This window comes from Pholis gunnellus (genome assembly GCF_910591455.1).
Source record: "Pholis gunnellus genome assembly, chromosome: 21".
Taxonomy (NCBI): domain Eukaryota; kingdom Metazoa; phylum Chordata; class Actinopteri; order Perciformes; family Pholidae; genus Pholis; species Pholis gunnellus.
The window spans coordinates 9,333,180-9,353,260 of record NC_136548.1 but is presented as its reverse complement, the minus strand read 5'-3'; the positions used below and the strand labels follow the sequence as shown (position 1 = coordinate 9,353,260).

General features: G+C 41.3%; 1 protein-coding gene across 1 annotated transcript; it reads right to left on the bottom strand.

Moving 5' to 3' along the window:
• Positions 1 to 4,321: 4,321 nt before the first annotated feature.
• On the bottom strand, positions 4,322 to 17,126 carry plekha4 (pleckstrin homology domain containing A4). The gene is made up of 24 exons (XM_079182893.1): positions 17,046 to 17,126; positions 14,233 to 14,302; positions 14,040 to 14,138; positions 13,863 to 13,935; positions 13,661 to 13,761; positions 12,835 to 12,953; positions 12,525 to 12,737; positions 12,094 to 12,394; positions 11,831 to 11,890; positions 11,544 to 11,696; positions 10,892 to 10,951; positions 10,694 to 10,774; positions 10,428 to 10,580; positions 10,172 to 10,270; positions 9,931 to 10,039; positions 9,630 to 9,703; positions 8,966 to 9,070; positions 8,801 to 8,885; positions 8,547 to 8,596; positions 7,904 to 8,020; positions 7,412 to 7,813; positions 6,443 to 6,564; positions 6,222 to 6,331; positions 4,322 to 6,060 (listed from the first exon to the last, which is right to left on the bottom strand). Exons 1-24 carry the CDS (start codon positions 17,084 to 17,086, stop codon positions 4,853 to 4,855), a joined length of 4,005 nt encoding a protein of 1,334 aa, XP_079039019.1. The 5' UTR covers positions 17,087 to 17,126; the 3' UTR covers positions 4,322 to 4,852.
• Between the last annotated feature and the right edge of the window lie 2,955 nt (positions 17,127 to 20,081).

Sequence of the window (20,081 nt, the reverse complement as noted above, 5' to 3'; positions counted from 1 at the left end):
TCAAACTGCAAACTCTGGCCAAAATGGTATGGATTCAGGCAATCAGCATTATTATAGCGCCTCATGGCCCTCTCTCCTTTCCTACCATATTCTTCACTGTCTAGTCTACAATACTCAGGGGCTTGCACTGGCCTTTATACTTTTAAGTGGTTTGGACTGATTTAGTGCCCCATGCAGGCTTCTGTACATCAGTGAGACTGGGCAGAGCCATAAAGAATTTCTTTGTCAACCAAAAATCATCCATTTTGTGAATAAAGCATATTTAGCAAACAGGCCTCAACAACACTGAAAACAAGTATTGCCAGTTGTCTTATTATTATATGGACGTCCAGAACTAAAGATGGGGACTGCTTGCTGGTAATTGGAGGCCTGATACAGCACTAAATTAGCTCCTCATGCTGGTGAGCTGGCTAGCGCACTTGGCAACCTCACTGTATGTCCCACGAAAAAAAGACAACTTCCTTCCTTTCCACCTCCACTGATGGATAATAACTGATGCAAGACTGGCATTGACTGTGTTTTGTTAACAGTTTAAGAGTTCAGAAAGAGATCAGATTTAAGAAATCTTTCAAGCAAAGACCGCTTCTGATTACTTCATTGTGATCCAAAAAACTCCAAATATCATCCTGAAGTTCATTTGTTTCAAGACCTTGAAACACCTGAAATACTCTTAGTCCTGTGAGATAAAACATTCAACCACTTATCTCGGGATACTCGTCATCACCAGCCGCTCTATTAGCTCTGCAGGGGCAACAGAGAACAGTGTAATGTGATTGCTGCAGACTACTGTATATACTGTATTGTAGAGTAATAGTTCACTGTGTTCCTACTGTGTCACATGACGAGTCTGTGCTGAAAAAAACAAAAGCATTCATTGCTGGAGTCCTGATTCAGTAAACATAACTGTGCAGTCTGCAGTTTTGACTGAAGCGTCAGCTGAGGGGTCACTGGGCTTCAGGACCTGTGTATTTATGAGTGTGTGTGTGTGTGGAAGGGGGAGAGAAAACAAGAGAGCGTGCAACATGTCTGGTGCATCACAATGACACTGTAGACTTGTTATGCCATAACATTACAGCACTATGAGCATTATTGAGACCTTTTCTTGGAATGGTTGCCCTTCTTGCTGCCATAGAAATCAGTGGAGTGAGCATGGGGACCGGCAGAGAGGCAGCTTGAAAACAATGAGGCAGTGATAACATGTTTCTATAATGTAGAGCTACAGTGCAGCTACATTATCAAGCAGCTGCATTAGATTCATTGGTGTAATGGGGGAGCTCATGTCACAGTGTCAACACACTGAAATCGATTGAGTGTGTTAGTGTCTGTGTGTGTGCACATATGGGTGTTTTCGTATTATGATTGCCCACATCATCATCATCATCACCACCATCATCATCATCATCATCATCACCATAATCGTCATACACAGCCACATTGAATCCTGCTTGTAGCCAACCTGGAGTGGACAGACTGGCTTTATAGTATGTGGTTGCTACATGACCAATTAGGACAAGACACCAATTAGGCTGTGTATGTAAAAAAAAATCCTTGCCTCCTAAAAAAAAGTAAAGTAAATGGAAAATGCCATCGCCTTGTGTGTGTGTGAGTGTGTGTGTGTGTGAGAGAGAGAGAGGTGTAGAGAGCAGTAACACCGCTCTCCTCCACCAGACACTGGGGCGGGGAGAGGGGTTTGCAGGCTCCCACAACCGCCGACAAATGGAACTAAAGAAAAAGGGTTTCTGAGATCGGTTTTTACATCCGGTTTGACAACATGGTCAATCGCCTTTACAGCGAAAGAATGCACACATGCCGGATGCATAACGCACTTTGCATTTCAATAACAGCAAAGCATATAGCGTATAATAATGAACGCACCCCCCCCCCCCCCCCTCTCTCTCTCTCTTTCTCTCTCTCTCTCTCTCTCGCTCCTAATACCATGAAACAGTACCCCCTGGCCAAGAAACGCATCATTGGAATCGATAAGTGATTGTCGGCAGCTGGGTAGAGGGGAATGGAAGCACCAGGATCCGGACTGACGCGCTTTTATTTGCGCTGGCATCCACACGGCATACTGGGCTAATAGGGAAATGAGCCTCCAGATGACAGGTCTGTGGCTACCTCCATTTCTGGATGTATGGAGGAAAGACCATTCGATGATAGGAGCAAGAGCGCGCACGAGCAGATATACATTCTTCCAGTAAAAGAAAAAAAAAAAGCTTCGTGGTTGTGTATTGGGGTTTCTGTTACAATGCATTGAAGCAAACACCAGGGAGATGATCTCTTCCTTAGAGATCGACTGTGACTGTGGAAAGCATCACGTCAGGAAGATGGCCCAAAATGCACATCGCACATTTTCACTACTGGGCCTGCCTTGTCCAGACATTATAGAATTATAAGCAACTCCATATAGGCCCAGTGACAGTATTGCCAAGCTGGGAGGTTTGACTACAAAGCTCCTAACGGCTAAGGGCTTAGTTACAGCCGTGATTAATTACAAGCAACACATAGAAGGCTAATATACAGAGGCATCTTATCATCGGTCTCTCCCTCCCTGCACAGCTATCACCTCACCAAACTGTATGCAAACGGGAGTGAGCAAGCGCGCCCTAAATAAATCGTGTGTACTGCCAACACACCTGTCAATGCCTGACACTGCCATAGGCACCGAGCGTTGCATCGTCTATCTAATATAAGCCAATTTGCCTCTATTCGCACCCCCCCTCGCTCTCCTTACACACACACATACACGCGCACACACACACATGCACACATAAACCACCACCACCCTCAATCCTTCACAACACAACGTCAGGTTCTCGTTATCACACACATGCACGCACACACTTGCATTTATTATTACATTAGTATTTCTTCCGCGTCCTCCGATGGTTATTATTTCCCTCTCAATGGAAACTGGGTTGCGATGGGGCGGTGTGAAGTTGCATCCTTACCACAGTCATCGCGGGGAGCCTGTAGTGTCCATGTTTGACGTTAAATATTCCTTAGGTCCATCACCACGGATCGTGATGGTGTCCGTGCCCCTCATCCGAAACCGGAGAAAATATGTTTTTTTTTCTTCTTTCTGTCTCTCTTTTTCCACATGTAAACGGCGAGGAGGGGGGGGGGGGACGCGGAGAGAGACGATACGCCACCTTACCACAGACTCCCCCTCTGTCGGATTGGAAGGTAATGGGTCTTAAAGAAACATTCTCTCAGCATTCTCCGCATCTCTGTGATTTACGCGCGCGCCACGCACTCACGCGCACTTGCAGGCCAATCAAACACCTGATTAATTATATAGCGTGTATGTGTATCAAAGACCAACTAACTGACAGACATTTTACTTGCACAAATATTTTTTTTTATAATATACAATTTTCTATCTGTACCTTGAGCACAAAATCACTCATTTAATAAATACAGTTTGTGATAAACAACATGCATTCAAACCATTTAGTAAATCATAAAGCGGTGCTATAGGCAATCTGCGATGTGTTCCTGCAATAGAAAGCTATACATGTGTGTGGGGCGATGCTTTGCAGGCCCAACTTCTGTCCATGAGAAGAACCTCATGTGGGTATTAGTAATAATGTCCAATATTTTGATAAAAAAATGCATTATCTTATCAAACATTGCATATTATTAGCATGTCATTAATCACTTAAACTTTATCAGCAATGATTTTATGGAAGCCGTTTTCATAAATAACCTATTTTGGGGAACATGTTTTCCCAATTCTGCTTCATGCAGCTTGAGATATGAATACTGCATATAAAAAAAAATACACAAGCTCTTATTTAAAATGTTATCAGGAATGCCTTCACTGTCTAAGCAGTATTCAATCATAGCAGGATTATGTTTAAAGGGAATTTTATTACATCTAAACGCCAACTTGTAGCTCTTGAATACATTTGTGGAATTGGCCACATCTATGGATGCTGTTCTCAATTAATATGCATGTTGATATTGATAATGCATTTGTAAACAGATAAGCGGGTCTCTCTCTCGCTCTCTGTGTGTGTATGTGTGCATATGTGTAGCCCAGTAAACATAAGGTGGTGCTGTCTTTAAGAGAGCGAGAGCCTGGGAAGGGGTGATGTAATGTGTTCTCAGACAATGATGTCATCGACTGAGACACGGCAAGGATTTAAAGTGACAAAGGCATTTTTACTGTCGCTGTTTAATTCTGCATCAGGGCTCGTCAGAGAGCAGCACCTAAGCATTTAGGGATGGGGTGGTGGTGGTGGGGCTTTCATTGACCGAAAAAAAAAGAATATATGAAATGAGAGTTTCTTGCACAGACAAAGCAAGAGAGTCGGTGTCTCGATGTAGCACACTGCATGTTTATTAATCAGGATATTTGAGATACAAAACACATTTTGTTACAGTGACAATAACAGGGTTACGTTGCCATCCACAAGCAGCGATCATCTATAATTTCTGTGTCGTGTTAGATGTATGTTTTGAGAGGAATGAAATAATGCATGTTTTCAACTAAACACAAGGTATTTGGTGTTTATCACCAAAAAACAACAACCTGCAAGACCAATATTTTAATACATAGCTTTTGTTTTCATGAAATATTTGTAAGACTTTCTATTATAACTACATCCGTTTCAAACCTAGTATGATGAATAATGGAAATGTTCAAGTTTACCAAATCATTGGACTATTTCTGACATTGTATGTTCCCATTTTACCATTTATAATCCCAAATTAGGTGCAGATTCCGTCAATCACTTAAAGTCCTCTGCTTCAGTCCTTTTCTGTTACCAAAAAAATCACTTCACTGTGTTCTTGTCCTTCCCAAGTTCAATCATTTAAGCTTGTTAAGCCTTCGCTGTTCTTGCCTCTACAAACTTGTCCTCAATACTGTAACTCGTGCCTTCCCAAAAGAGGAACTCCGAGTCACACTTACGTCCTCATAAAGAGAGCTGGATGGAGCGATGGAGTGGTTGTTGCCTCCTTCTTGAGCTGTCTCTTTGTTCCCCTCACTGAAACTACGACATTTCCTCGGCTCTTCAGCGCTCTCTTGGTCCACCTTCCCGTCCTCTGACTCCTTCCCCAAACTTTGTTCTTCTCTTGACTTTACATATTCATCATCCAGGGCCTGATCAGAGGCATTGTCCTGAACAGACGCTCCATGGACAGTTTCTCCAAATTCCAACTGTCTGCCTTGCCTTGAGGTGTCTTCACATTCATTTTGAGGGACATATTTATGAACACAAGCCTCCTTTGTTGGACTGGCTGAGGTATTTAACACTGCTTTGGCCTTGGTTGAATCCTTGAGTACATTGTTAATTGAGTGAATATTTTCATTAAAGTCTGATGGCAAATGCAGGCTAGAATCCTTGCTCTCTTGGTTAGCAGATCTCCCAACATTATGGGTTGCTTCGTCCGTCACAGATTCAGTGATATGCAGGTCTTCTTCATCTGGCCTGCATGACGTTTGGGCATTTGAATTTCCATCATTCGTTGTAATATCTGTGTCTGAAATAGTAATGTCACATGTAATCTTATAGAAGAGTGAATGGTTCTCTTTCATTTTCTCTAAGCTTTCACTGACTGCGGATGACATTTCATTGGAATCAGTCACATCGTCGGCGCCTGCTGGTTGGTTCTCGATGTCTGATACCTCCTCATTGCACGAGTCTATGCCAGGGATCTGCAAAGGTACGAACCCTTGCCACTGGTCGGTGGAGAGGAACCACTTGGCTCTCAGATCGGAGGAAGTAAAATCACTTTCATTGTCATCAGTGGCAGGTTCTTCGAGCTTTGGCTCCCCTACATCCTTGCGACTTGTATATCCCTTGCCTCCATCTTTCTGATAGACTGTCATAGAGGAGATGTGATAGGGTGAAGCTGGACGTTTGATCTTATTTTTGGCAACCCCTGTTCTTACACTGTGATCTTTGTGTTGTGTTTTGTCCACAAATTTGACTTGACTTTTAGATTTTTTCAGATGGCGGTCTCTTTCATCTTCATCCTGAGATGTTCCACTACAAAGCTGAAGTTCTGCAGAGCCTCTGATGTGATCACAGCTTCCATAGACTTTATGGTCTGAAAACAGGAACGCACCACAATTTGCCAGTAAGTTAGAGCATATAGTGTGCTTTTCGATGATACTTCTACTGATGAAGCAGCTTTGTAATAGTTGTGTTTACCAAATAAAATGTACTTGCAATCATTTACTTCTTGATCTTGTGTTGGTAAATATGTACCTGATTTCATCCTTTGTTTTCTGGCTGTGTCAGGGGGCACCTGATGAACTTCCGGCTCCTCCCCCCTGATTGGCAGCTGATCGAGTGTAGTAGCTCTTTGTCTGACTGCACTGATAGATAGACAGATAGATAGAAGAACCAATTTATGGAGACTTGTATACTGTATATGTAAAGTGCATGTGCATATATTTAAATATAGCAATTACAAAACAAATTCTTACCTTCTTATGACTCTCTCCCGTATTCGTTCCACACGACGGAGTTTGGCCTCTCGCTGCTCAGGGGTCAGACAGAGGTTAGGGTCCATGTCAGGGGTCAGGAGGGCAGATTGCCGTTCATCTGCCTGTTCAAGCAGAGTCACGTTAAAATGCACCTGAGGCCCTTTCAAACACCTCAAAAAAACTAAATTAACATTGTTCTATGAGCTTGATACTTTTCCTAAATGTATTGTAGAATTACTTATGAACATGATTTTGAACTGACTGATTTCAGATGTCAGAGACCACAGGTGTAAAACATGGTTAAACACGAAATCATGAGTTAAGTCTTTGAGTTTTGTAGTTTGTTCATTAGACTGTACAAGCAGTTAAAACCTGCCTGTGCTCTGATTGATGCAAACATACTGTAAGTAACTTCACTAAGTTGGATAATATACTGTAGATGTCCTTGTCTGTGAATAACAACATAGGGAAGCGTTACCACGTCAACAAAACACTAGAACTGCCGCCTCACGGTTGAATGCCTCCGCCAACCAGTCAAGTTACAGCTGACATCCATGTCTTTCTAAAATGTCATCACATTATCATTTTACCCTATTAGACATTTGTGTAAAATTGTCAAAATTAGCAAATACATTTTTGAGTTATGTGCAAAAGATGTTTTATGAGGTTACATTGACCTTTATCAACCACAATGTAATCAGTTCATTCTTGAGTCCAAGTGGACATTTGTGCAAAAGAATTTAAGACATTTCCTCCAGGCCTCCCTAAGATATCCCATTCACAAGAATGGGATGGGACGTACAAACCTGAATACGGCTGTCACCAACGCGAAGGCATAACAAGGGTTGTGTTAGAATGAGATATCAACTGTAATGGACTAGAGAATGCATGGTATGGTATCATCCTTCCAAATATGCTGTGCTTATACAAATCTTTGATTGCTTTTAAATGTATTTCAATCTTTCTTACCCTGACGTCCAAGCTCTCACTCCCATGTCCTACACCTGCTTGGTCTTGTACTTGATTCCTCGAGGTCTCTGTTGGCTCGGCTCTGTTCGCTTCTGAACGTTTGTCCTTCTTGGAAGACCTCAATATTCCCTGATGCTGCTGCCTGTTTGTCCTTATAAAAGGCTCATCCTGGTGCATCTCTGCTGAGGACTGGTATTGATCATGACCTTCCAGCAACAGACCCCAGGGTTGCTTGTTCAACACCCTTTGCCCTGAAAATCTTTGGTGCATCTCAGGTGATATCTGCTCGGGCAATAGGTTGTCGAGTTCAGGCGGGGGGTCCTCAACAGAAACCCGTCTGGCCACAATAGAGGATGGCAGTACAGCTGTAACAACTCGTGTCACTCTTAGAGGAAACGGGGCCTGAGGAAATACCAAGATAAGATGAGTAAATGTATATTGGTATATATTGTAGTGATTCAGTCAGTTATACTGATTAATGATTTGGCAGACCTCCTCTCTTGTCTCTGAACTTTGACCTGGAGTGGGTATGGGGGGTTTCTTTCTAGTTAACCTCTCCTGATTCCTCTTCATCCGCTCAATCTGCTCTTCTTCGCTCATCTTCATCTTCTAGAAAACACATAGAATGAGTCATTTATGAACCCCACGCCACAGCAATATGCATTTGGAAAAGGTAAAGCATCAACCAGATTCCATGTATTTCAATATCAAAAACACTGTTACTGCAGTTTGTGCAGAGGTGTATGTGTGCATACCGTATGTTCATATGCATCTGTATCTATATATGTGTGTGTGTGTGTGTGTGTGTGTGTGTGTGTGTGTGTGTGTGTGTGTGTGTGTGTGTGTGTGTGTGTGTGTGTGTGTGCATGTGAGAAAGGGGGTTGGGTGGCAAATGTGAGAAGGTTGAGCTGATGCACTGAGACATGTGACTCTGCCTCCCCCTCTCGCCTATAACAGGCACTGCAACATGCCCTAATTGCAAGGAAGATGAGAGAATCAAAGAATTGGAATTTGGCTGTGATAGCAATGAGGAAAATTCTGCTTTGACTGCTTCTATATTTGGAGCATTTTGGATCACATGCATACATCCAGATATAGTTTTGACCAGTAAGTACGAAACTATGAAGAATCAAACCTTGGTTGATTGATTCGTTGTATCTGGTGGGATCCACTTTGAACCAGATTCTAAAGATGGAATGAAAATAGAGGAAAGAGGAGAAGGACAGAGGGAGTGAGAGAGGATAAGTGGGAGGAGAGAGTGAACATAAAAAAATATCCTTTTGCATAAAACACCTATTAAAGCTCTTTAAAACTAAATATGTCTGAAAATGTGTTGTATTGTATTAATGATACTCTATCCATGTACTCTATTTGTATATCTGCACCAACCGAATGTGTCTTTTGGTGCTTTCACATTAAGCAGGTCGGGCTGGCTGTTTCCTTTTCTCTGTACAGGATCAACAGTGTAGATTCCCTGAAACATAAGAAGAGAAAACATTGTAAAATATTTCTAACCTGATCATGTTTGTCATTGATAATGTCAATATTTCACACCTCATATGATGACTCTGTCCAGCCATGGCCCTGGTCCCTGCACTGGAAGCTTTCCTGTAGCTCCTGCGGTAACGGGGGGCGGAGTGGTGGCTCTTGTTCCACATCCTGCAGGGGTCATTGTCACAAGTGATATGAAAGAAGATCTCACTGCATCCATACCAGATTGATAAAGATTGATGCATGCCTCAACATAATTTATAGATGTTGTATCAATCCTTGACATGGTAGAAAACAAACCTAGTCATCCCAACTGTCAAACTATATTTTAAGAGTCACTAATAATATCTGGATAAAGGGAGAAAATTGCCCAGACAATTCTAGGCTTGCAAATCCTGCTGTTCTGTTGATCCACTATGATATATATTCACTGAGCTACGATCATGACAAACTACAAAAAGAAGACCAGATCACATAAAGCCCTCACATCACAAATAAACTAGCAATAATTTGATCTATATGTTGTAGAATTTAAAGCAATTTTGTGAAAGAAAAATCAAATGCTGTGGCAACACTTTAAGAAAACACCCATAGGACTGAAAGATCTCAGCAGATGCCAGCAGATGGATTTAACCTTTGCATTGAGCGGACAACAATTCCACGCTTGTTCATAAGCAGAGAGCAAACGTCACTGACAAAGAATCAATGGACAGGAGTCGTACTGTACCATTGGGAGTCCACTCTGCATTCTCTCAGTGGGAGATCCAGGGGATCCAGGATGTGGAGATGCCGGCTGGAACACTGAGGGGGAGACAGAAAAGGTCAAGCTGTTGACACTGTTCATCAATCGTCAGGTTGTGCATAATCAACATGAACCAGGTTACTTTGCTCATTGGCGGCCTAAGCAAGAAGTCATTATTTAAGCTTTCAAGACTTCACAATCAAACCCACCACCTTATTTCTATTACACATAATAATGATGCAGTCTCAACTGTTCAGCATGGCAGTGAGAGAAAGGTGATGCTTACTGTGGTGCCTCTGTAGTCCCAGCAAGAAGCGGAAGTGATCCCTGTTGATCTTTAGTCCAGCTAGGATGTCCTCCATCATCCACAGCTCCCTCTGGGCCTGAGACTGGTCCTGACAAAAAGAAAGAAACCAAAGGTATTACTCATGAAGTATCTTCAGGCATGAGCCTCAATGATTTGTAGAATTGTTGTCCCTTTAAGGTCAGTGGCTAAAAAAATATATTAAAACACACACATCAAATACCTGTGGTACTCCAAAGTTACAGATGTGCTGAAGGTGTGAACGGATAACCGACAGTTCACTCTCCATTCTCTCATATTGACTCCACACCCTCTCCATTTCCTGAATCGAAAGATCAGAAGATTAGTGAAAATGAATATGAATAAGTATATCAACAGTATAATTGACAGTTTATGATCAATGATATAGTAGTAAACTACTCATGCAATGCCATTATTTATTTCATTCTGGTTCCATGTCCCCCGTGCTAATTACACACCATCGATACATCGCACATTCTAGCCCGGATTGTGACCAGCTCTTCCTGGAGCAAAGCCTTCTGGGTCAGGGCTTCTTCCTGGGCCCTGGGCCCCAGGCTCTTCCACTCCTCCAGCTGAAGTCTGGACACCTCTAATGCACACTGGACGCTGTCCTGCAACAGGAAAAAAAAAGCTTTTATTTTTGTTCTCAAACCAGTCACAATATATTGTTTGCTATTAATTATTCTAAATAGCCTTAAATTAGTTGTCTTATTATTATACCCACCTTATCTATTTGTAGCTGGGCCAGTTCTACAGAAAGAGTCTGGAGCAGCTTGTCACACCCACATAACCTCGTCAACACAACCTGACGAGGGTAAACAAAAAATAAAAACTCAGAGAGAAACGTCTTATAAGATGATGAGTAACTGCACCGTATTCTGGTGACAGTTAAGAGCCGTATGGCAACATTGTAAATACTCACGTCGGCATCGCTTTCAAGAGGCCTGATTGGTGGGGCTTCCCTCGGGTCAGGCTTTGGTGCCTGAAATGCATCAAGGTTATCATTTTGTTAAATATTGCCTCTTTAGACGTTGCTTCTTCCTGTTCGCCATTCATCAAAGTGTGATTGTAAATACAATTTTAATGAGATCATTTTTGTTTTTTTTCTGTAATCTACAGTTGATAAATGTGGGTTAATGCTGCAATGCTTCAATGTTAGACTGAGCTGTTCAAATAAGCAGCACAAGCTTCAGCCCTCTGCCAAATATCCATTTCATATCAACATATAACATTTCATGTAGCATAATCAAGGCAGAACTCATCAAAATTAGACGAAACACAAATATATAACTAGAGGTAAACAATGAGCACTATACGATTTATTAGTCACAAATAAAAACTGACAATAAAGCACAGCGACATGGACATGAAACAAGTCAGTGACATTCTTTACACATACAAGGTCTACAAAAACACTGTTGCTCACATTGATAACAAAATGAGTCCCCATGGTTAGATACAACACCATGACACCACAAGATTTATGAGGAGACATACAAACAACACATCGCAGGTTTAAAGTTGAACCACACAGGACACCATAGGAACACAGAGCGCAGCAACGAGGGCTGTACCATGGCTGGCGGTAGCACACAAACAGCTAAATTGCTACGGTGATGGTGATGATGGTGGTGATGGTGGTGGTGTGGGTGTTGGGGTGCATGTGCAGCCCTCGCTGAGGGGGGCAAAGGGGGCAGTAAGTCTGCATGTGCCCCTGTGGAGACGCTCTGAAGGAAAAGACCGTATGTAGATGATAAGAACAGAGAACACATGGTGTTATACACAACCTACAATGCTACTTTACACTGCTGAACACTAGCCTGGATGTTTGCCATGAATATATTGTTTGTACTATAATCACCTTTCCTAAATGTCGCTTCCCACTCGATATATGATGGACAGACCCATAGGTAGGTGTAGGCTGTGAACAATCAAAAAGATTAGGTTTGAGTAACATGAGATGTTTGGTGATACAACATCTTGTGAAAGGGCTACTGCGGCAATTAAGTATTGCACTTCGATAAAGTTTTGGAGCCCACAAGAGGCACATTATAATAAAAATGAAACCCTGATAACATATCAGGGCTATCGGAGCATATCTTATGATCAAGATCAACCAAACACCTTGCATAGGTTTTGCCACCTCTCTGTGACTGGAGTATTTGGGGTGGATTTGAACTCCAGATTGGGGGAGGCAGGTGCGTAGTACAGGGTTTGTGGCGCCACGGCCGAGTCATCGTGAGGTCGAATGTCTACCCTTCCGACTGGTGTGTGAGGTCGTGACCCCAGCTGACCTCTTGAGGTCAAGGAACCTGTTCCCATCATTTCTGCCTGCATGGGTGGTGTGCTACGGCCAGGAAGAGAGCCTTCCTCTTGGTGTGGACCAAAAGCTCTTCTTCTGCTAAAATCAAGAGGGCTGGGTGTTCTGTTTGAAGAGAAAACAGCAAACAGAACAGAGATGTAAAAGCTGGAACTTTCCTGGGGATGATTTTCTCTTCAAGCAAACCACTGGGATTGAAATATGTGCCATTCACACTCAGAGATGCTTTGACAACCTGCTGTTTCTGTGACGCACACTCCGCCTCCCCCTCGGATCTGAGCGCGAAGCCTCCATCCTGCCGCCAGTGTAATGATTCGGTTCGCTCAGAGTCCTGCTGACGTGTCTGTGTCTCTGGGAGGGACCCTCTCCATCAGAGGGGGTTTTAGGGAAGTCCACTGACTCACAGCTGCCACCTATCTGTGTGAAATCCTGATAACTCGAGCAACGCCTGAAATTATAAGAGATGCAGAAAATGAAAGCTCAATCATGAACATTTTTTGATATTTACTGCATAACACCTCATGTCCACAGTGAATGTGCTGTACCTGTTCAGGGAGCTGTTTGGCTCCATTGCAGCAGACTGACTAAGGGCTCGGACCCAACCCAACATGTCCTCCTGAGTGTCAGCGCTGAAGAAATAAGAGCGCATTCCCTGGTGCACCACCTAGTTTTACATAAATGATTCACAATGTTACATTGCTATTATTCCTATGATTAACCATCCTTGAATGGTCCTTGGTTGAACTGCAAACTTTAATCTCGTAATATTACAGATTTTTCCTTCAAAATATGACAACTTTATTCTCAACTTCTCAAAGGTTCATCCTTTCAACCTCTCAAGTATGTTTTTTGGCCTGACCCTTTTTTCAATGTGTAACAAACCACCCGGCGGCGTCTGGCCTTTAAAGATGTATTGTTACATTTCATACCTTTAGCAGGTCACCACAGGTGAATAGGGTCAGTGTCTGTACAAATAGATTCCCAGTTGATAACTTACATTAAGACACTTATTGTGTAATTTTTCTGAAGTTTTGTGAATCCAAACGAGGCATTATCTATTGCTATCTTTAGCGATCTCTGAATTTAGGAGAAACTTACAGAAGCAAATAGACAAAGTGTATTAAAATGAAAACCTAAATGTGTATTTTGTATGTTTTCTTTCTGCTAGTCTGAAAGAAGATGTTACAGAAGCAAAATAGCACAAAACTCTAAATTGACCAGTACATGTCTCCCCTTTGGTTTGTTCAGTGGAGTAAAAACAATTCCTGTAAAAGTTTATTTTGGTGATCAACAACACGTTTAAAATGTAAGACTTAAAATCCAATGTTAACAATGCATTTATGGATTGGACGAGTAACCAAATGATGATACCTTGAAGGTGAACTTTCTGTTCTTGCATTCTCGTGGTGTGCAGAACAGGATTTTGTAGCTCGGGAGTGGGATGCTGCCCAGCACAGATTCTTCTCTACTGTCTGGCGGGGGACAGAAAATAAATGAACAAAAGAAGAGATGCATCGCTCTACAGTCAGAGCACATGAAAGGGTTTCACTCAAGAAAAACAAAAGCTGTGTACCTTTATAGTAAAACAGACAGAAGTTGGAGAGGACAAACCACCTTCTCTTCCAAAGCTTCAAACCAGAACTGTCCTGCAGAAGGGAGATCCATTAGGAGCTGCTCTTTGCTTTTATTTATTTTTGTTGTTGTTAGTAAAAGTTATTAATTGTTAAGCAGACCAGGTTTGAAAAATTACTTTTTTGTTGAGCCATCCTCTGATGACTACAGGACAATTGGGGTCTCTCTTGGCAGCCAGACATCTTTTCCCAAATGTTTGCACCTTTCCATCACTTTCCTGTTACCCGAAGAGGCAATAACACATTAGTATGCATTAACTGTATCGCAGTAAGTCATTCACATGTGCAAGATAGAAAAAACTTAAAACAAACCTTTGTGACAGGAAAGTAGGAAATGGTGGCCACACTGGATGTTTGGCTTACTCTGTCCTGGTCATCCATTCTGCAGTGGAAACACAAATATTCAAATATAGATTAAAGCTGAAAACAGCCAGATAGACTCTAGAAAGAAGGATGAGGTAATTACAAGAGGATCATAAACCTTTGTGAGACGTGAGCTGGATGCAAATGTCACATACGAAATGTCAGTGTTTACACCAAACTAAAGGCGAAGGTGAACTTTAACCAGGGTATTTCATATACAGTATATATATATATATATATATATATATATATATATATACATACGTTTATAAGAAAGCATTCCTTCATTCAAGGTCATACAGTATTTACATAGTGGAACACACAAATATGGCACATACACACACAGCAAAATACACAAAATATCTAAATTGGACTGGATTTCTTAATTACAGCTCAATAAAGTAAATAAAACACATAATACAAATATCTACACATGTAAAGTTATAATTTACCACAACCTCTGAACAAACACTTGGCTTCCCCAATGCCATACACGGTATGTGACCAGTACTGAACAAGACTCATTCCTCAAGCTCTACACATATGAATGAACTGGTTGCTCTGAGTGAGGCTAAGACATTAGGCCTTACCAATACAATCTGAACCAGAGTCTCTCTCTGTAGCAGCAGTCAGTCACTTCCATGAACGGCACCATGTAACCTCCGAGCACACAAATGCCACATTCCCATATAGTTGAGATTTCTTTTCCCCAGTCAACTGTTCATCCTCTCGGAGGCTTGGTGTTGTGCTCTCCCACTTCCAACGAAAACTCTCCCACAATTCTATTCTGAGCCAAAACAGGCCGATGCGCATCCCCACCACGAAACTGACAGGTGACAGCTGCACCGCCGTGGTGGCAGGGAGGGGCCCCGGGACTGTGTGAAAACCAATCTGGCAGCAGGGACGGCCTGGTATGAGAGGGCACATTTGGAATGTGTCCCGAACTACAGAACTGCAGCGTGGACTGCTGAAGAAAGAAAACCAAAATAAAAGCGTGTAGAGCGGGGAAAGTAAAATGGCCTGTTGAAGACTTGGGTGGGGTTCACTATGTTACAAGTTTGTGTGCTTCTGTAGAGTCATGCCGTCTTGTTTATGTACCTCAGGTCACATGATAACATGTTTTCTTGCACCTGAACACTAAAATACCCAGTACTCCTTTTTTATACAACTTTGTTTTGTGTGCTCTGTTACTCAATTATAACTCACATGTATGTCTTCCAACTTTCAGTTTACGTAATAGACAAATATATATATACATACAATTATATATTGCTTTGCTTTCCAAATAATGCAATATGTCTATGCTCTTAAATTCCTTATTTTTATGTCATCAATCTAGTACTACATAAAATACCATTTTCTTCACGAATTACAACAAAGTTGATTGCTCTACTACTTTCTCATTATATTTTTATAAATGTATATAGAAATAGAAATATACTTGTTGTTCAAGCAATTACATTTTTATTTTTCTTACATTTCTATGTCATGAAAAAATAATTGCTTCATGTATTTATGTGATATTTCTTTAATTTCTTTGTGTGTTATCATAGACGTATATGAGAAGTGTTCCCAACACATTTGTATGCTAAACTACTTTGTGTGTATGCATTTGCTGTATTTGCAGTTAGAAGTATGTATGCATATATATATAATGTAATAACGTAATCACTTAATTTACTGTCACTTTTTTTACTGAAAAGTTTCCTTATTTAGATATTAAAACTGATTCCCAGTTCCTGTAAGTTACACCTGCTGTAGCTGTCTTAACAAAGCTTTACAGCTTATGTTAACTGTAGAGTTATTGTTGACCCTCATAAGACAGCAGTACAGATGAACTTGAAGATAAAAATTCATGAGAAACATCTCACAAGCACTCGTGGGTGACCCAGAGGTTTGAAATGGTTTAGCTGCCGCAGTCTTCGTCGGTGTAAACCACGATCCTCTACAAGCGAGACACGGAGTAAACGAGAGAAAACAATCAAGTCTTTGTAAGAGATGAGAGCAGAGACTAACAACCTCATAGCCGCTGGAGGTTACGTGGGTGTTGTGAAATATTTGGAAAATCTCCTCCTCAATCAGTGGGGGTCACTTGCTGGGGGAGAAGACTTAAAATGCTAAAGAGGGATGGAGGGGAGGACAAATGGTGGGTCTGTGTACCACACAGAGTGCGCTTTGTGGTGCCCAAGGACTCTGGAGCATCATGTGAAGTTGGTCACAGAGCATGTTGAATAAAATATCCTCCCTCTCCATCAACACAAACATTTGCATGTCTCCTACATCCTCATGTCTTTTAACATCATCACTATCAGTTTGACCTTGATAAGTAAAGTAGTGGCATAAGGCACTGTCACAACTACTAATGTAGCGGCCTGAGAAGATTGCCCTATGAGGATCCTGGATTTTTGTACACAGCATATTTCATTTGACTTTACACAGTTCAGTCGGGCTATAGGAGGCTCAACAGTGGCAGGGAAATACAGCTGAAATATATCAGCTTAGCAAAGCTGAGATAAAGTCCCCCAATGGGCCTTTAATGATTTCACCACAGATAACACAGCAGGACCTGATTCACAATACTGTTAAGCAACAGTCTTTTTGTTAAATGTGTAACAAACTGTGCTGTTAATTTATCAAATAATTCATAAAGCAACACTAAAATGTACTCATATATATATTTCTGTAGCAAGTTTGTAACTATTCCAAGTCTACAGAGAATAAAATTAGACATAAATCATAATAAAGATGCCATATTGCTGTACCTGACTAATTGCGCCCGCCTGCTGGCTGCTTCAAGCTCCATCACTTGGCACTCTTCCTCACAGCATCTCCTCAGGCTTGGCTGCCCTCTTCCTGGTTTCAAAAGCTCCTGTTGCCCAAACAGCCACAGCCCTCTCCTGCTGTACTCCGCTTCTCTCCTTGCACGTGTGAACCTATCTGTTTCTCACTGCTTCTCTCCGCTCTGACTTGTAGCTGCAGTGTTTGTCCGGTGATCTACCTACGCTGGCTGTTAACGCTCTTCTGTCCTCTAACAGTGCACTCTCTGTGAGCCCCTTCTCTCCCCCCCCCTTCTTCCTCTTCAGTGTCCCTCCCTCTCACCCTGCCCTTGACAGCCTCTCTGTCTTTTGCTGAGTGTGGGTTTGTGACTTAGGAATTTACAACAAAACAAACAGCTGTTGCATGAGTTGAATTTTTTACTTGGCTGTATAAATCACGATTAAAGATTTGGATGCCAGCCTTGAATCATCACCCTTGATAAAGGCCTGGAAAATTGGTCAAAGTCAACTTTGTTGAGTCTAATCTGTTAGCGTCTGATGAGAGTGCTCTCTCTAAATCTATTGTATATTCGAGGTGGCACCAATCGAGGTGCCTGGCACAACCCTACCACAAAGCTAGTTCATCCGGCTGTTTCAGTGGCAATGTAGATCCAGGTTCCTGAAAATCAAGCTGGGAGGTTCAACATCTACTGGAATCGTTAGATCTTCTTCACTGGATCTCCTCAGTCAACAAAGGACCCCTGTTGTACAACATCATACTAGATCAACATCAAAGTAAGTGCTGACTGAATACAAACACTTAATTGAAAATGATTTGTTACTAGTTCAAATTCCAAATTTAAGACAGGAGTCCAAGTTCCAAGTACAAACCCAAACTGTGAAAAGCAAACCTTTGGAGTTTAAACCAATCTACTGGAAAACAGATCTTGTTGGAAAACAAAGCTGGATAACTGCAGCAATTGCGGAGAACCGAAGAATTTGAAAATGGCCTTCAGTCGTCCACCCAGCGCATGGGAGTCGCCCAGTTGGACATTGGAAAATCCTTAAAAGCGTCATCAGTATAGAAATCAATGTATCTTTTAGAATGTAAAGGTGTACAGGCATTAGGCCTGTTGGATAACCATAGATTTGGGGGGAAACAGAATATTATTCGACAATTTCTCCGTGTAAAATTGTTATTTAACGGAGATGTCTTGAATTTGGGATTTAGAATTTATTAACAATGAGTGATTTGAAGACACTGTTATTTTGGTTTGAGGGCATCAAATCTGCCAAATTTTACATAGAAATTCATGAAAAAATGACGGCGACTGGGCCAAATTTAATAAAATGCCAAACATATGGTTTAGTTGTGCACCACGGAGAGGATGGAACTATTGGGGGCGAAAGTCAGGACGTACAGGTGTAATCAAACCAGGGCACGTTCTTCTGTGTGGATGGAACCAGAGTTGACTCTTGAATTAGTCCTTTTAGTTTAAATGTTTATCAAATAAAAATGGACTTGCTTTCTGATATAAGTATTACTTCTTTGTTTGTTGCTAACACCTCTTCTGACGAGGAAGAGGAGTGTGGATTTGGTCTCGTTGATCAAGGTGAAGTTAAGCTCACTCCCACACTTCCCTCTGGCAATGAAGAGGTAGATGTCCATCTACTAAAGAAGTCCGACGTTGAGAAGGATGAAGACACTGAAGATGACGTTGATGATGCATCTGACGAAGATTCTGGGAACAACTCCTTGTCGGAGGATGAAGAGGACTTTTCTCCTGTTCCCTATGGTGCTCCTTTCTCTGGTCCTGTTGTCCTTCCTCAGCAGCTGAAACCTGTTAAGCATCAGGAGCTTCCTGGGCAGCAGGTAGAGCATCCTGGAGGTCCACCCTCAGTCTCTCCAAGGACGGAAGAGTCTGCTTCCTCGACCTCAGGCCTTGGCTTCTTCACAGATGCCTATAGCAGAGGTAAGTCAACAATTACTGACAGCATTAACAAAAAACATCCTGCAAATTTTAATTTAATAAATGTAATATTTAAGGGATTATAAATCTCACTCTGTTATACTGTTTCTTTATGAGGCGTAGGTGGCCAAGCAAGACAAGGTAAGTAACAACGTAATGAGACTTAATCTGATTTACTCACCAGTAATTCAAACATCCTTGTTGTGTTGGTGTAGGTGGCTGTAACAGATTATTACTTAACGGACAGATGTTATGAAAAGATAGACAACAATGAATTCTAAATAGTTGAAAATATTAAGTTCTTCCCAATGAATACAGTTTCTAAATATATTTCTCAATATTAAAAACGTAACTTAATCTTATAATATATAATCTGTCAGAACATTGACAATGTATGAACCATAAATAAGAACAAAAAATAAATTATGATTTACTGTGTTCTGAATTTCATTTCACTCAGGCATTACCATTATTATAATTAATGGTATTATTGTCATTTGGAATTATTTGGAAAGTATAATAATTATTATATAGAATACTGATTATATTACATGTTGACATAAATACAAATGATGGTAGATTCTAAGAAATGTGTAACTAAACAAATCTAAACAAATCTTTGAAAAACATACAGTTTATTGTTAAATCTATAGTCAATATATCTAATGTAGCATTTCAATATCAGACATAATCATATTGTCTTAAAATCAGTCAGTCTAGGCTTTAAATATTTCCACAATTGGACAAAAGCATTTCCCCAGATGGTCGGCTCTTTTTTAAAGTTGTCTGTTGCACTGAGTCAGCATCTTGTGGAGTTCTTCTTCAAATATTCTCAAGATAGAAACTGAACTGCCTCGACTTGGATGCAGTACACGAGAAAGATGGTGCTTCACTAATCCAGCTGCAAGAAAACAGGTGTACGGTGCTTTAAGGTGAGAAGAGTGCAAACATTTCTGGTCATGAATAATAATATAAAACCTAGACAGAGAGAAAAGCTCTCAAAGAAACAGTGAAAGCCGATACCCAGCAGCGGGGCCACTACAGATGCCTCGGGAGAGCCGGCATTGTTGCT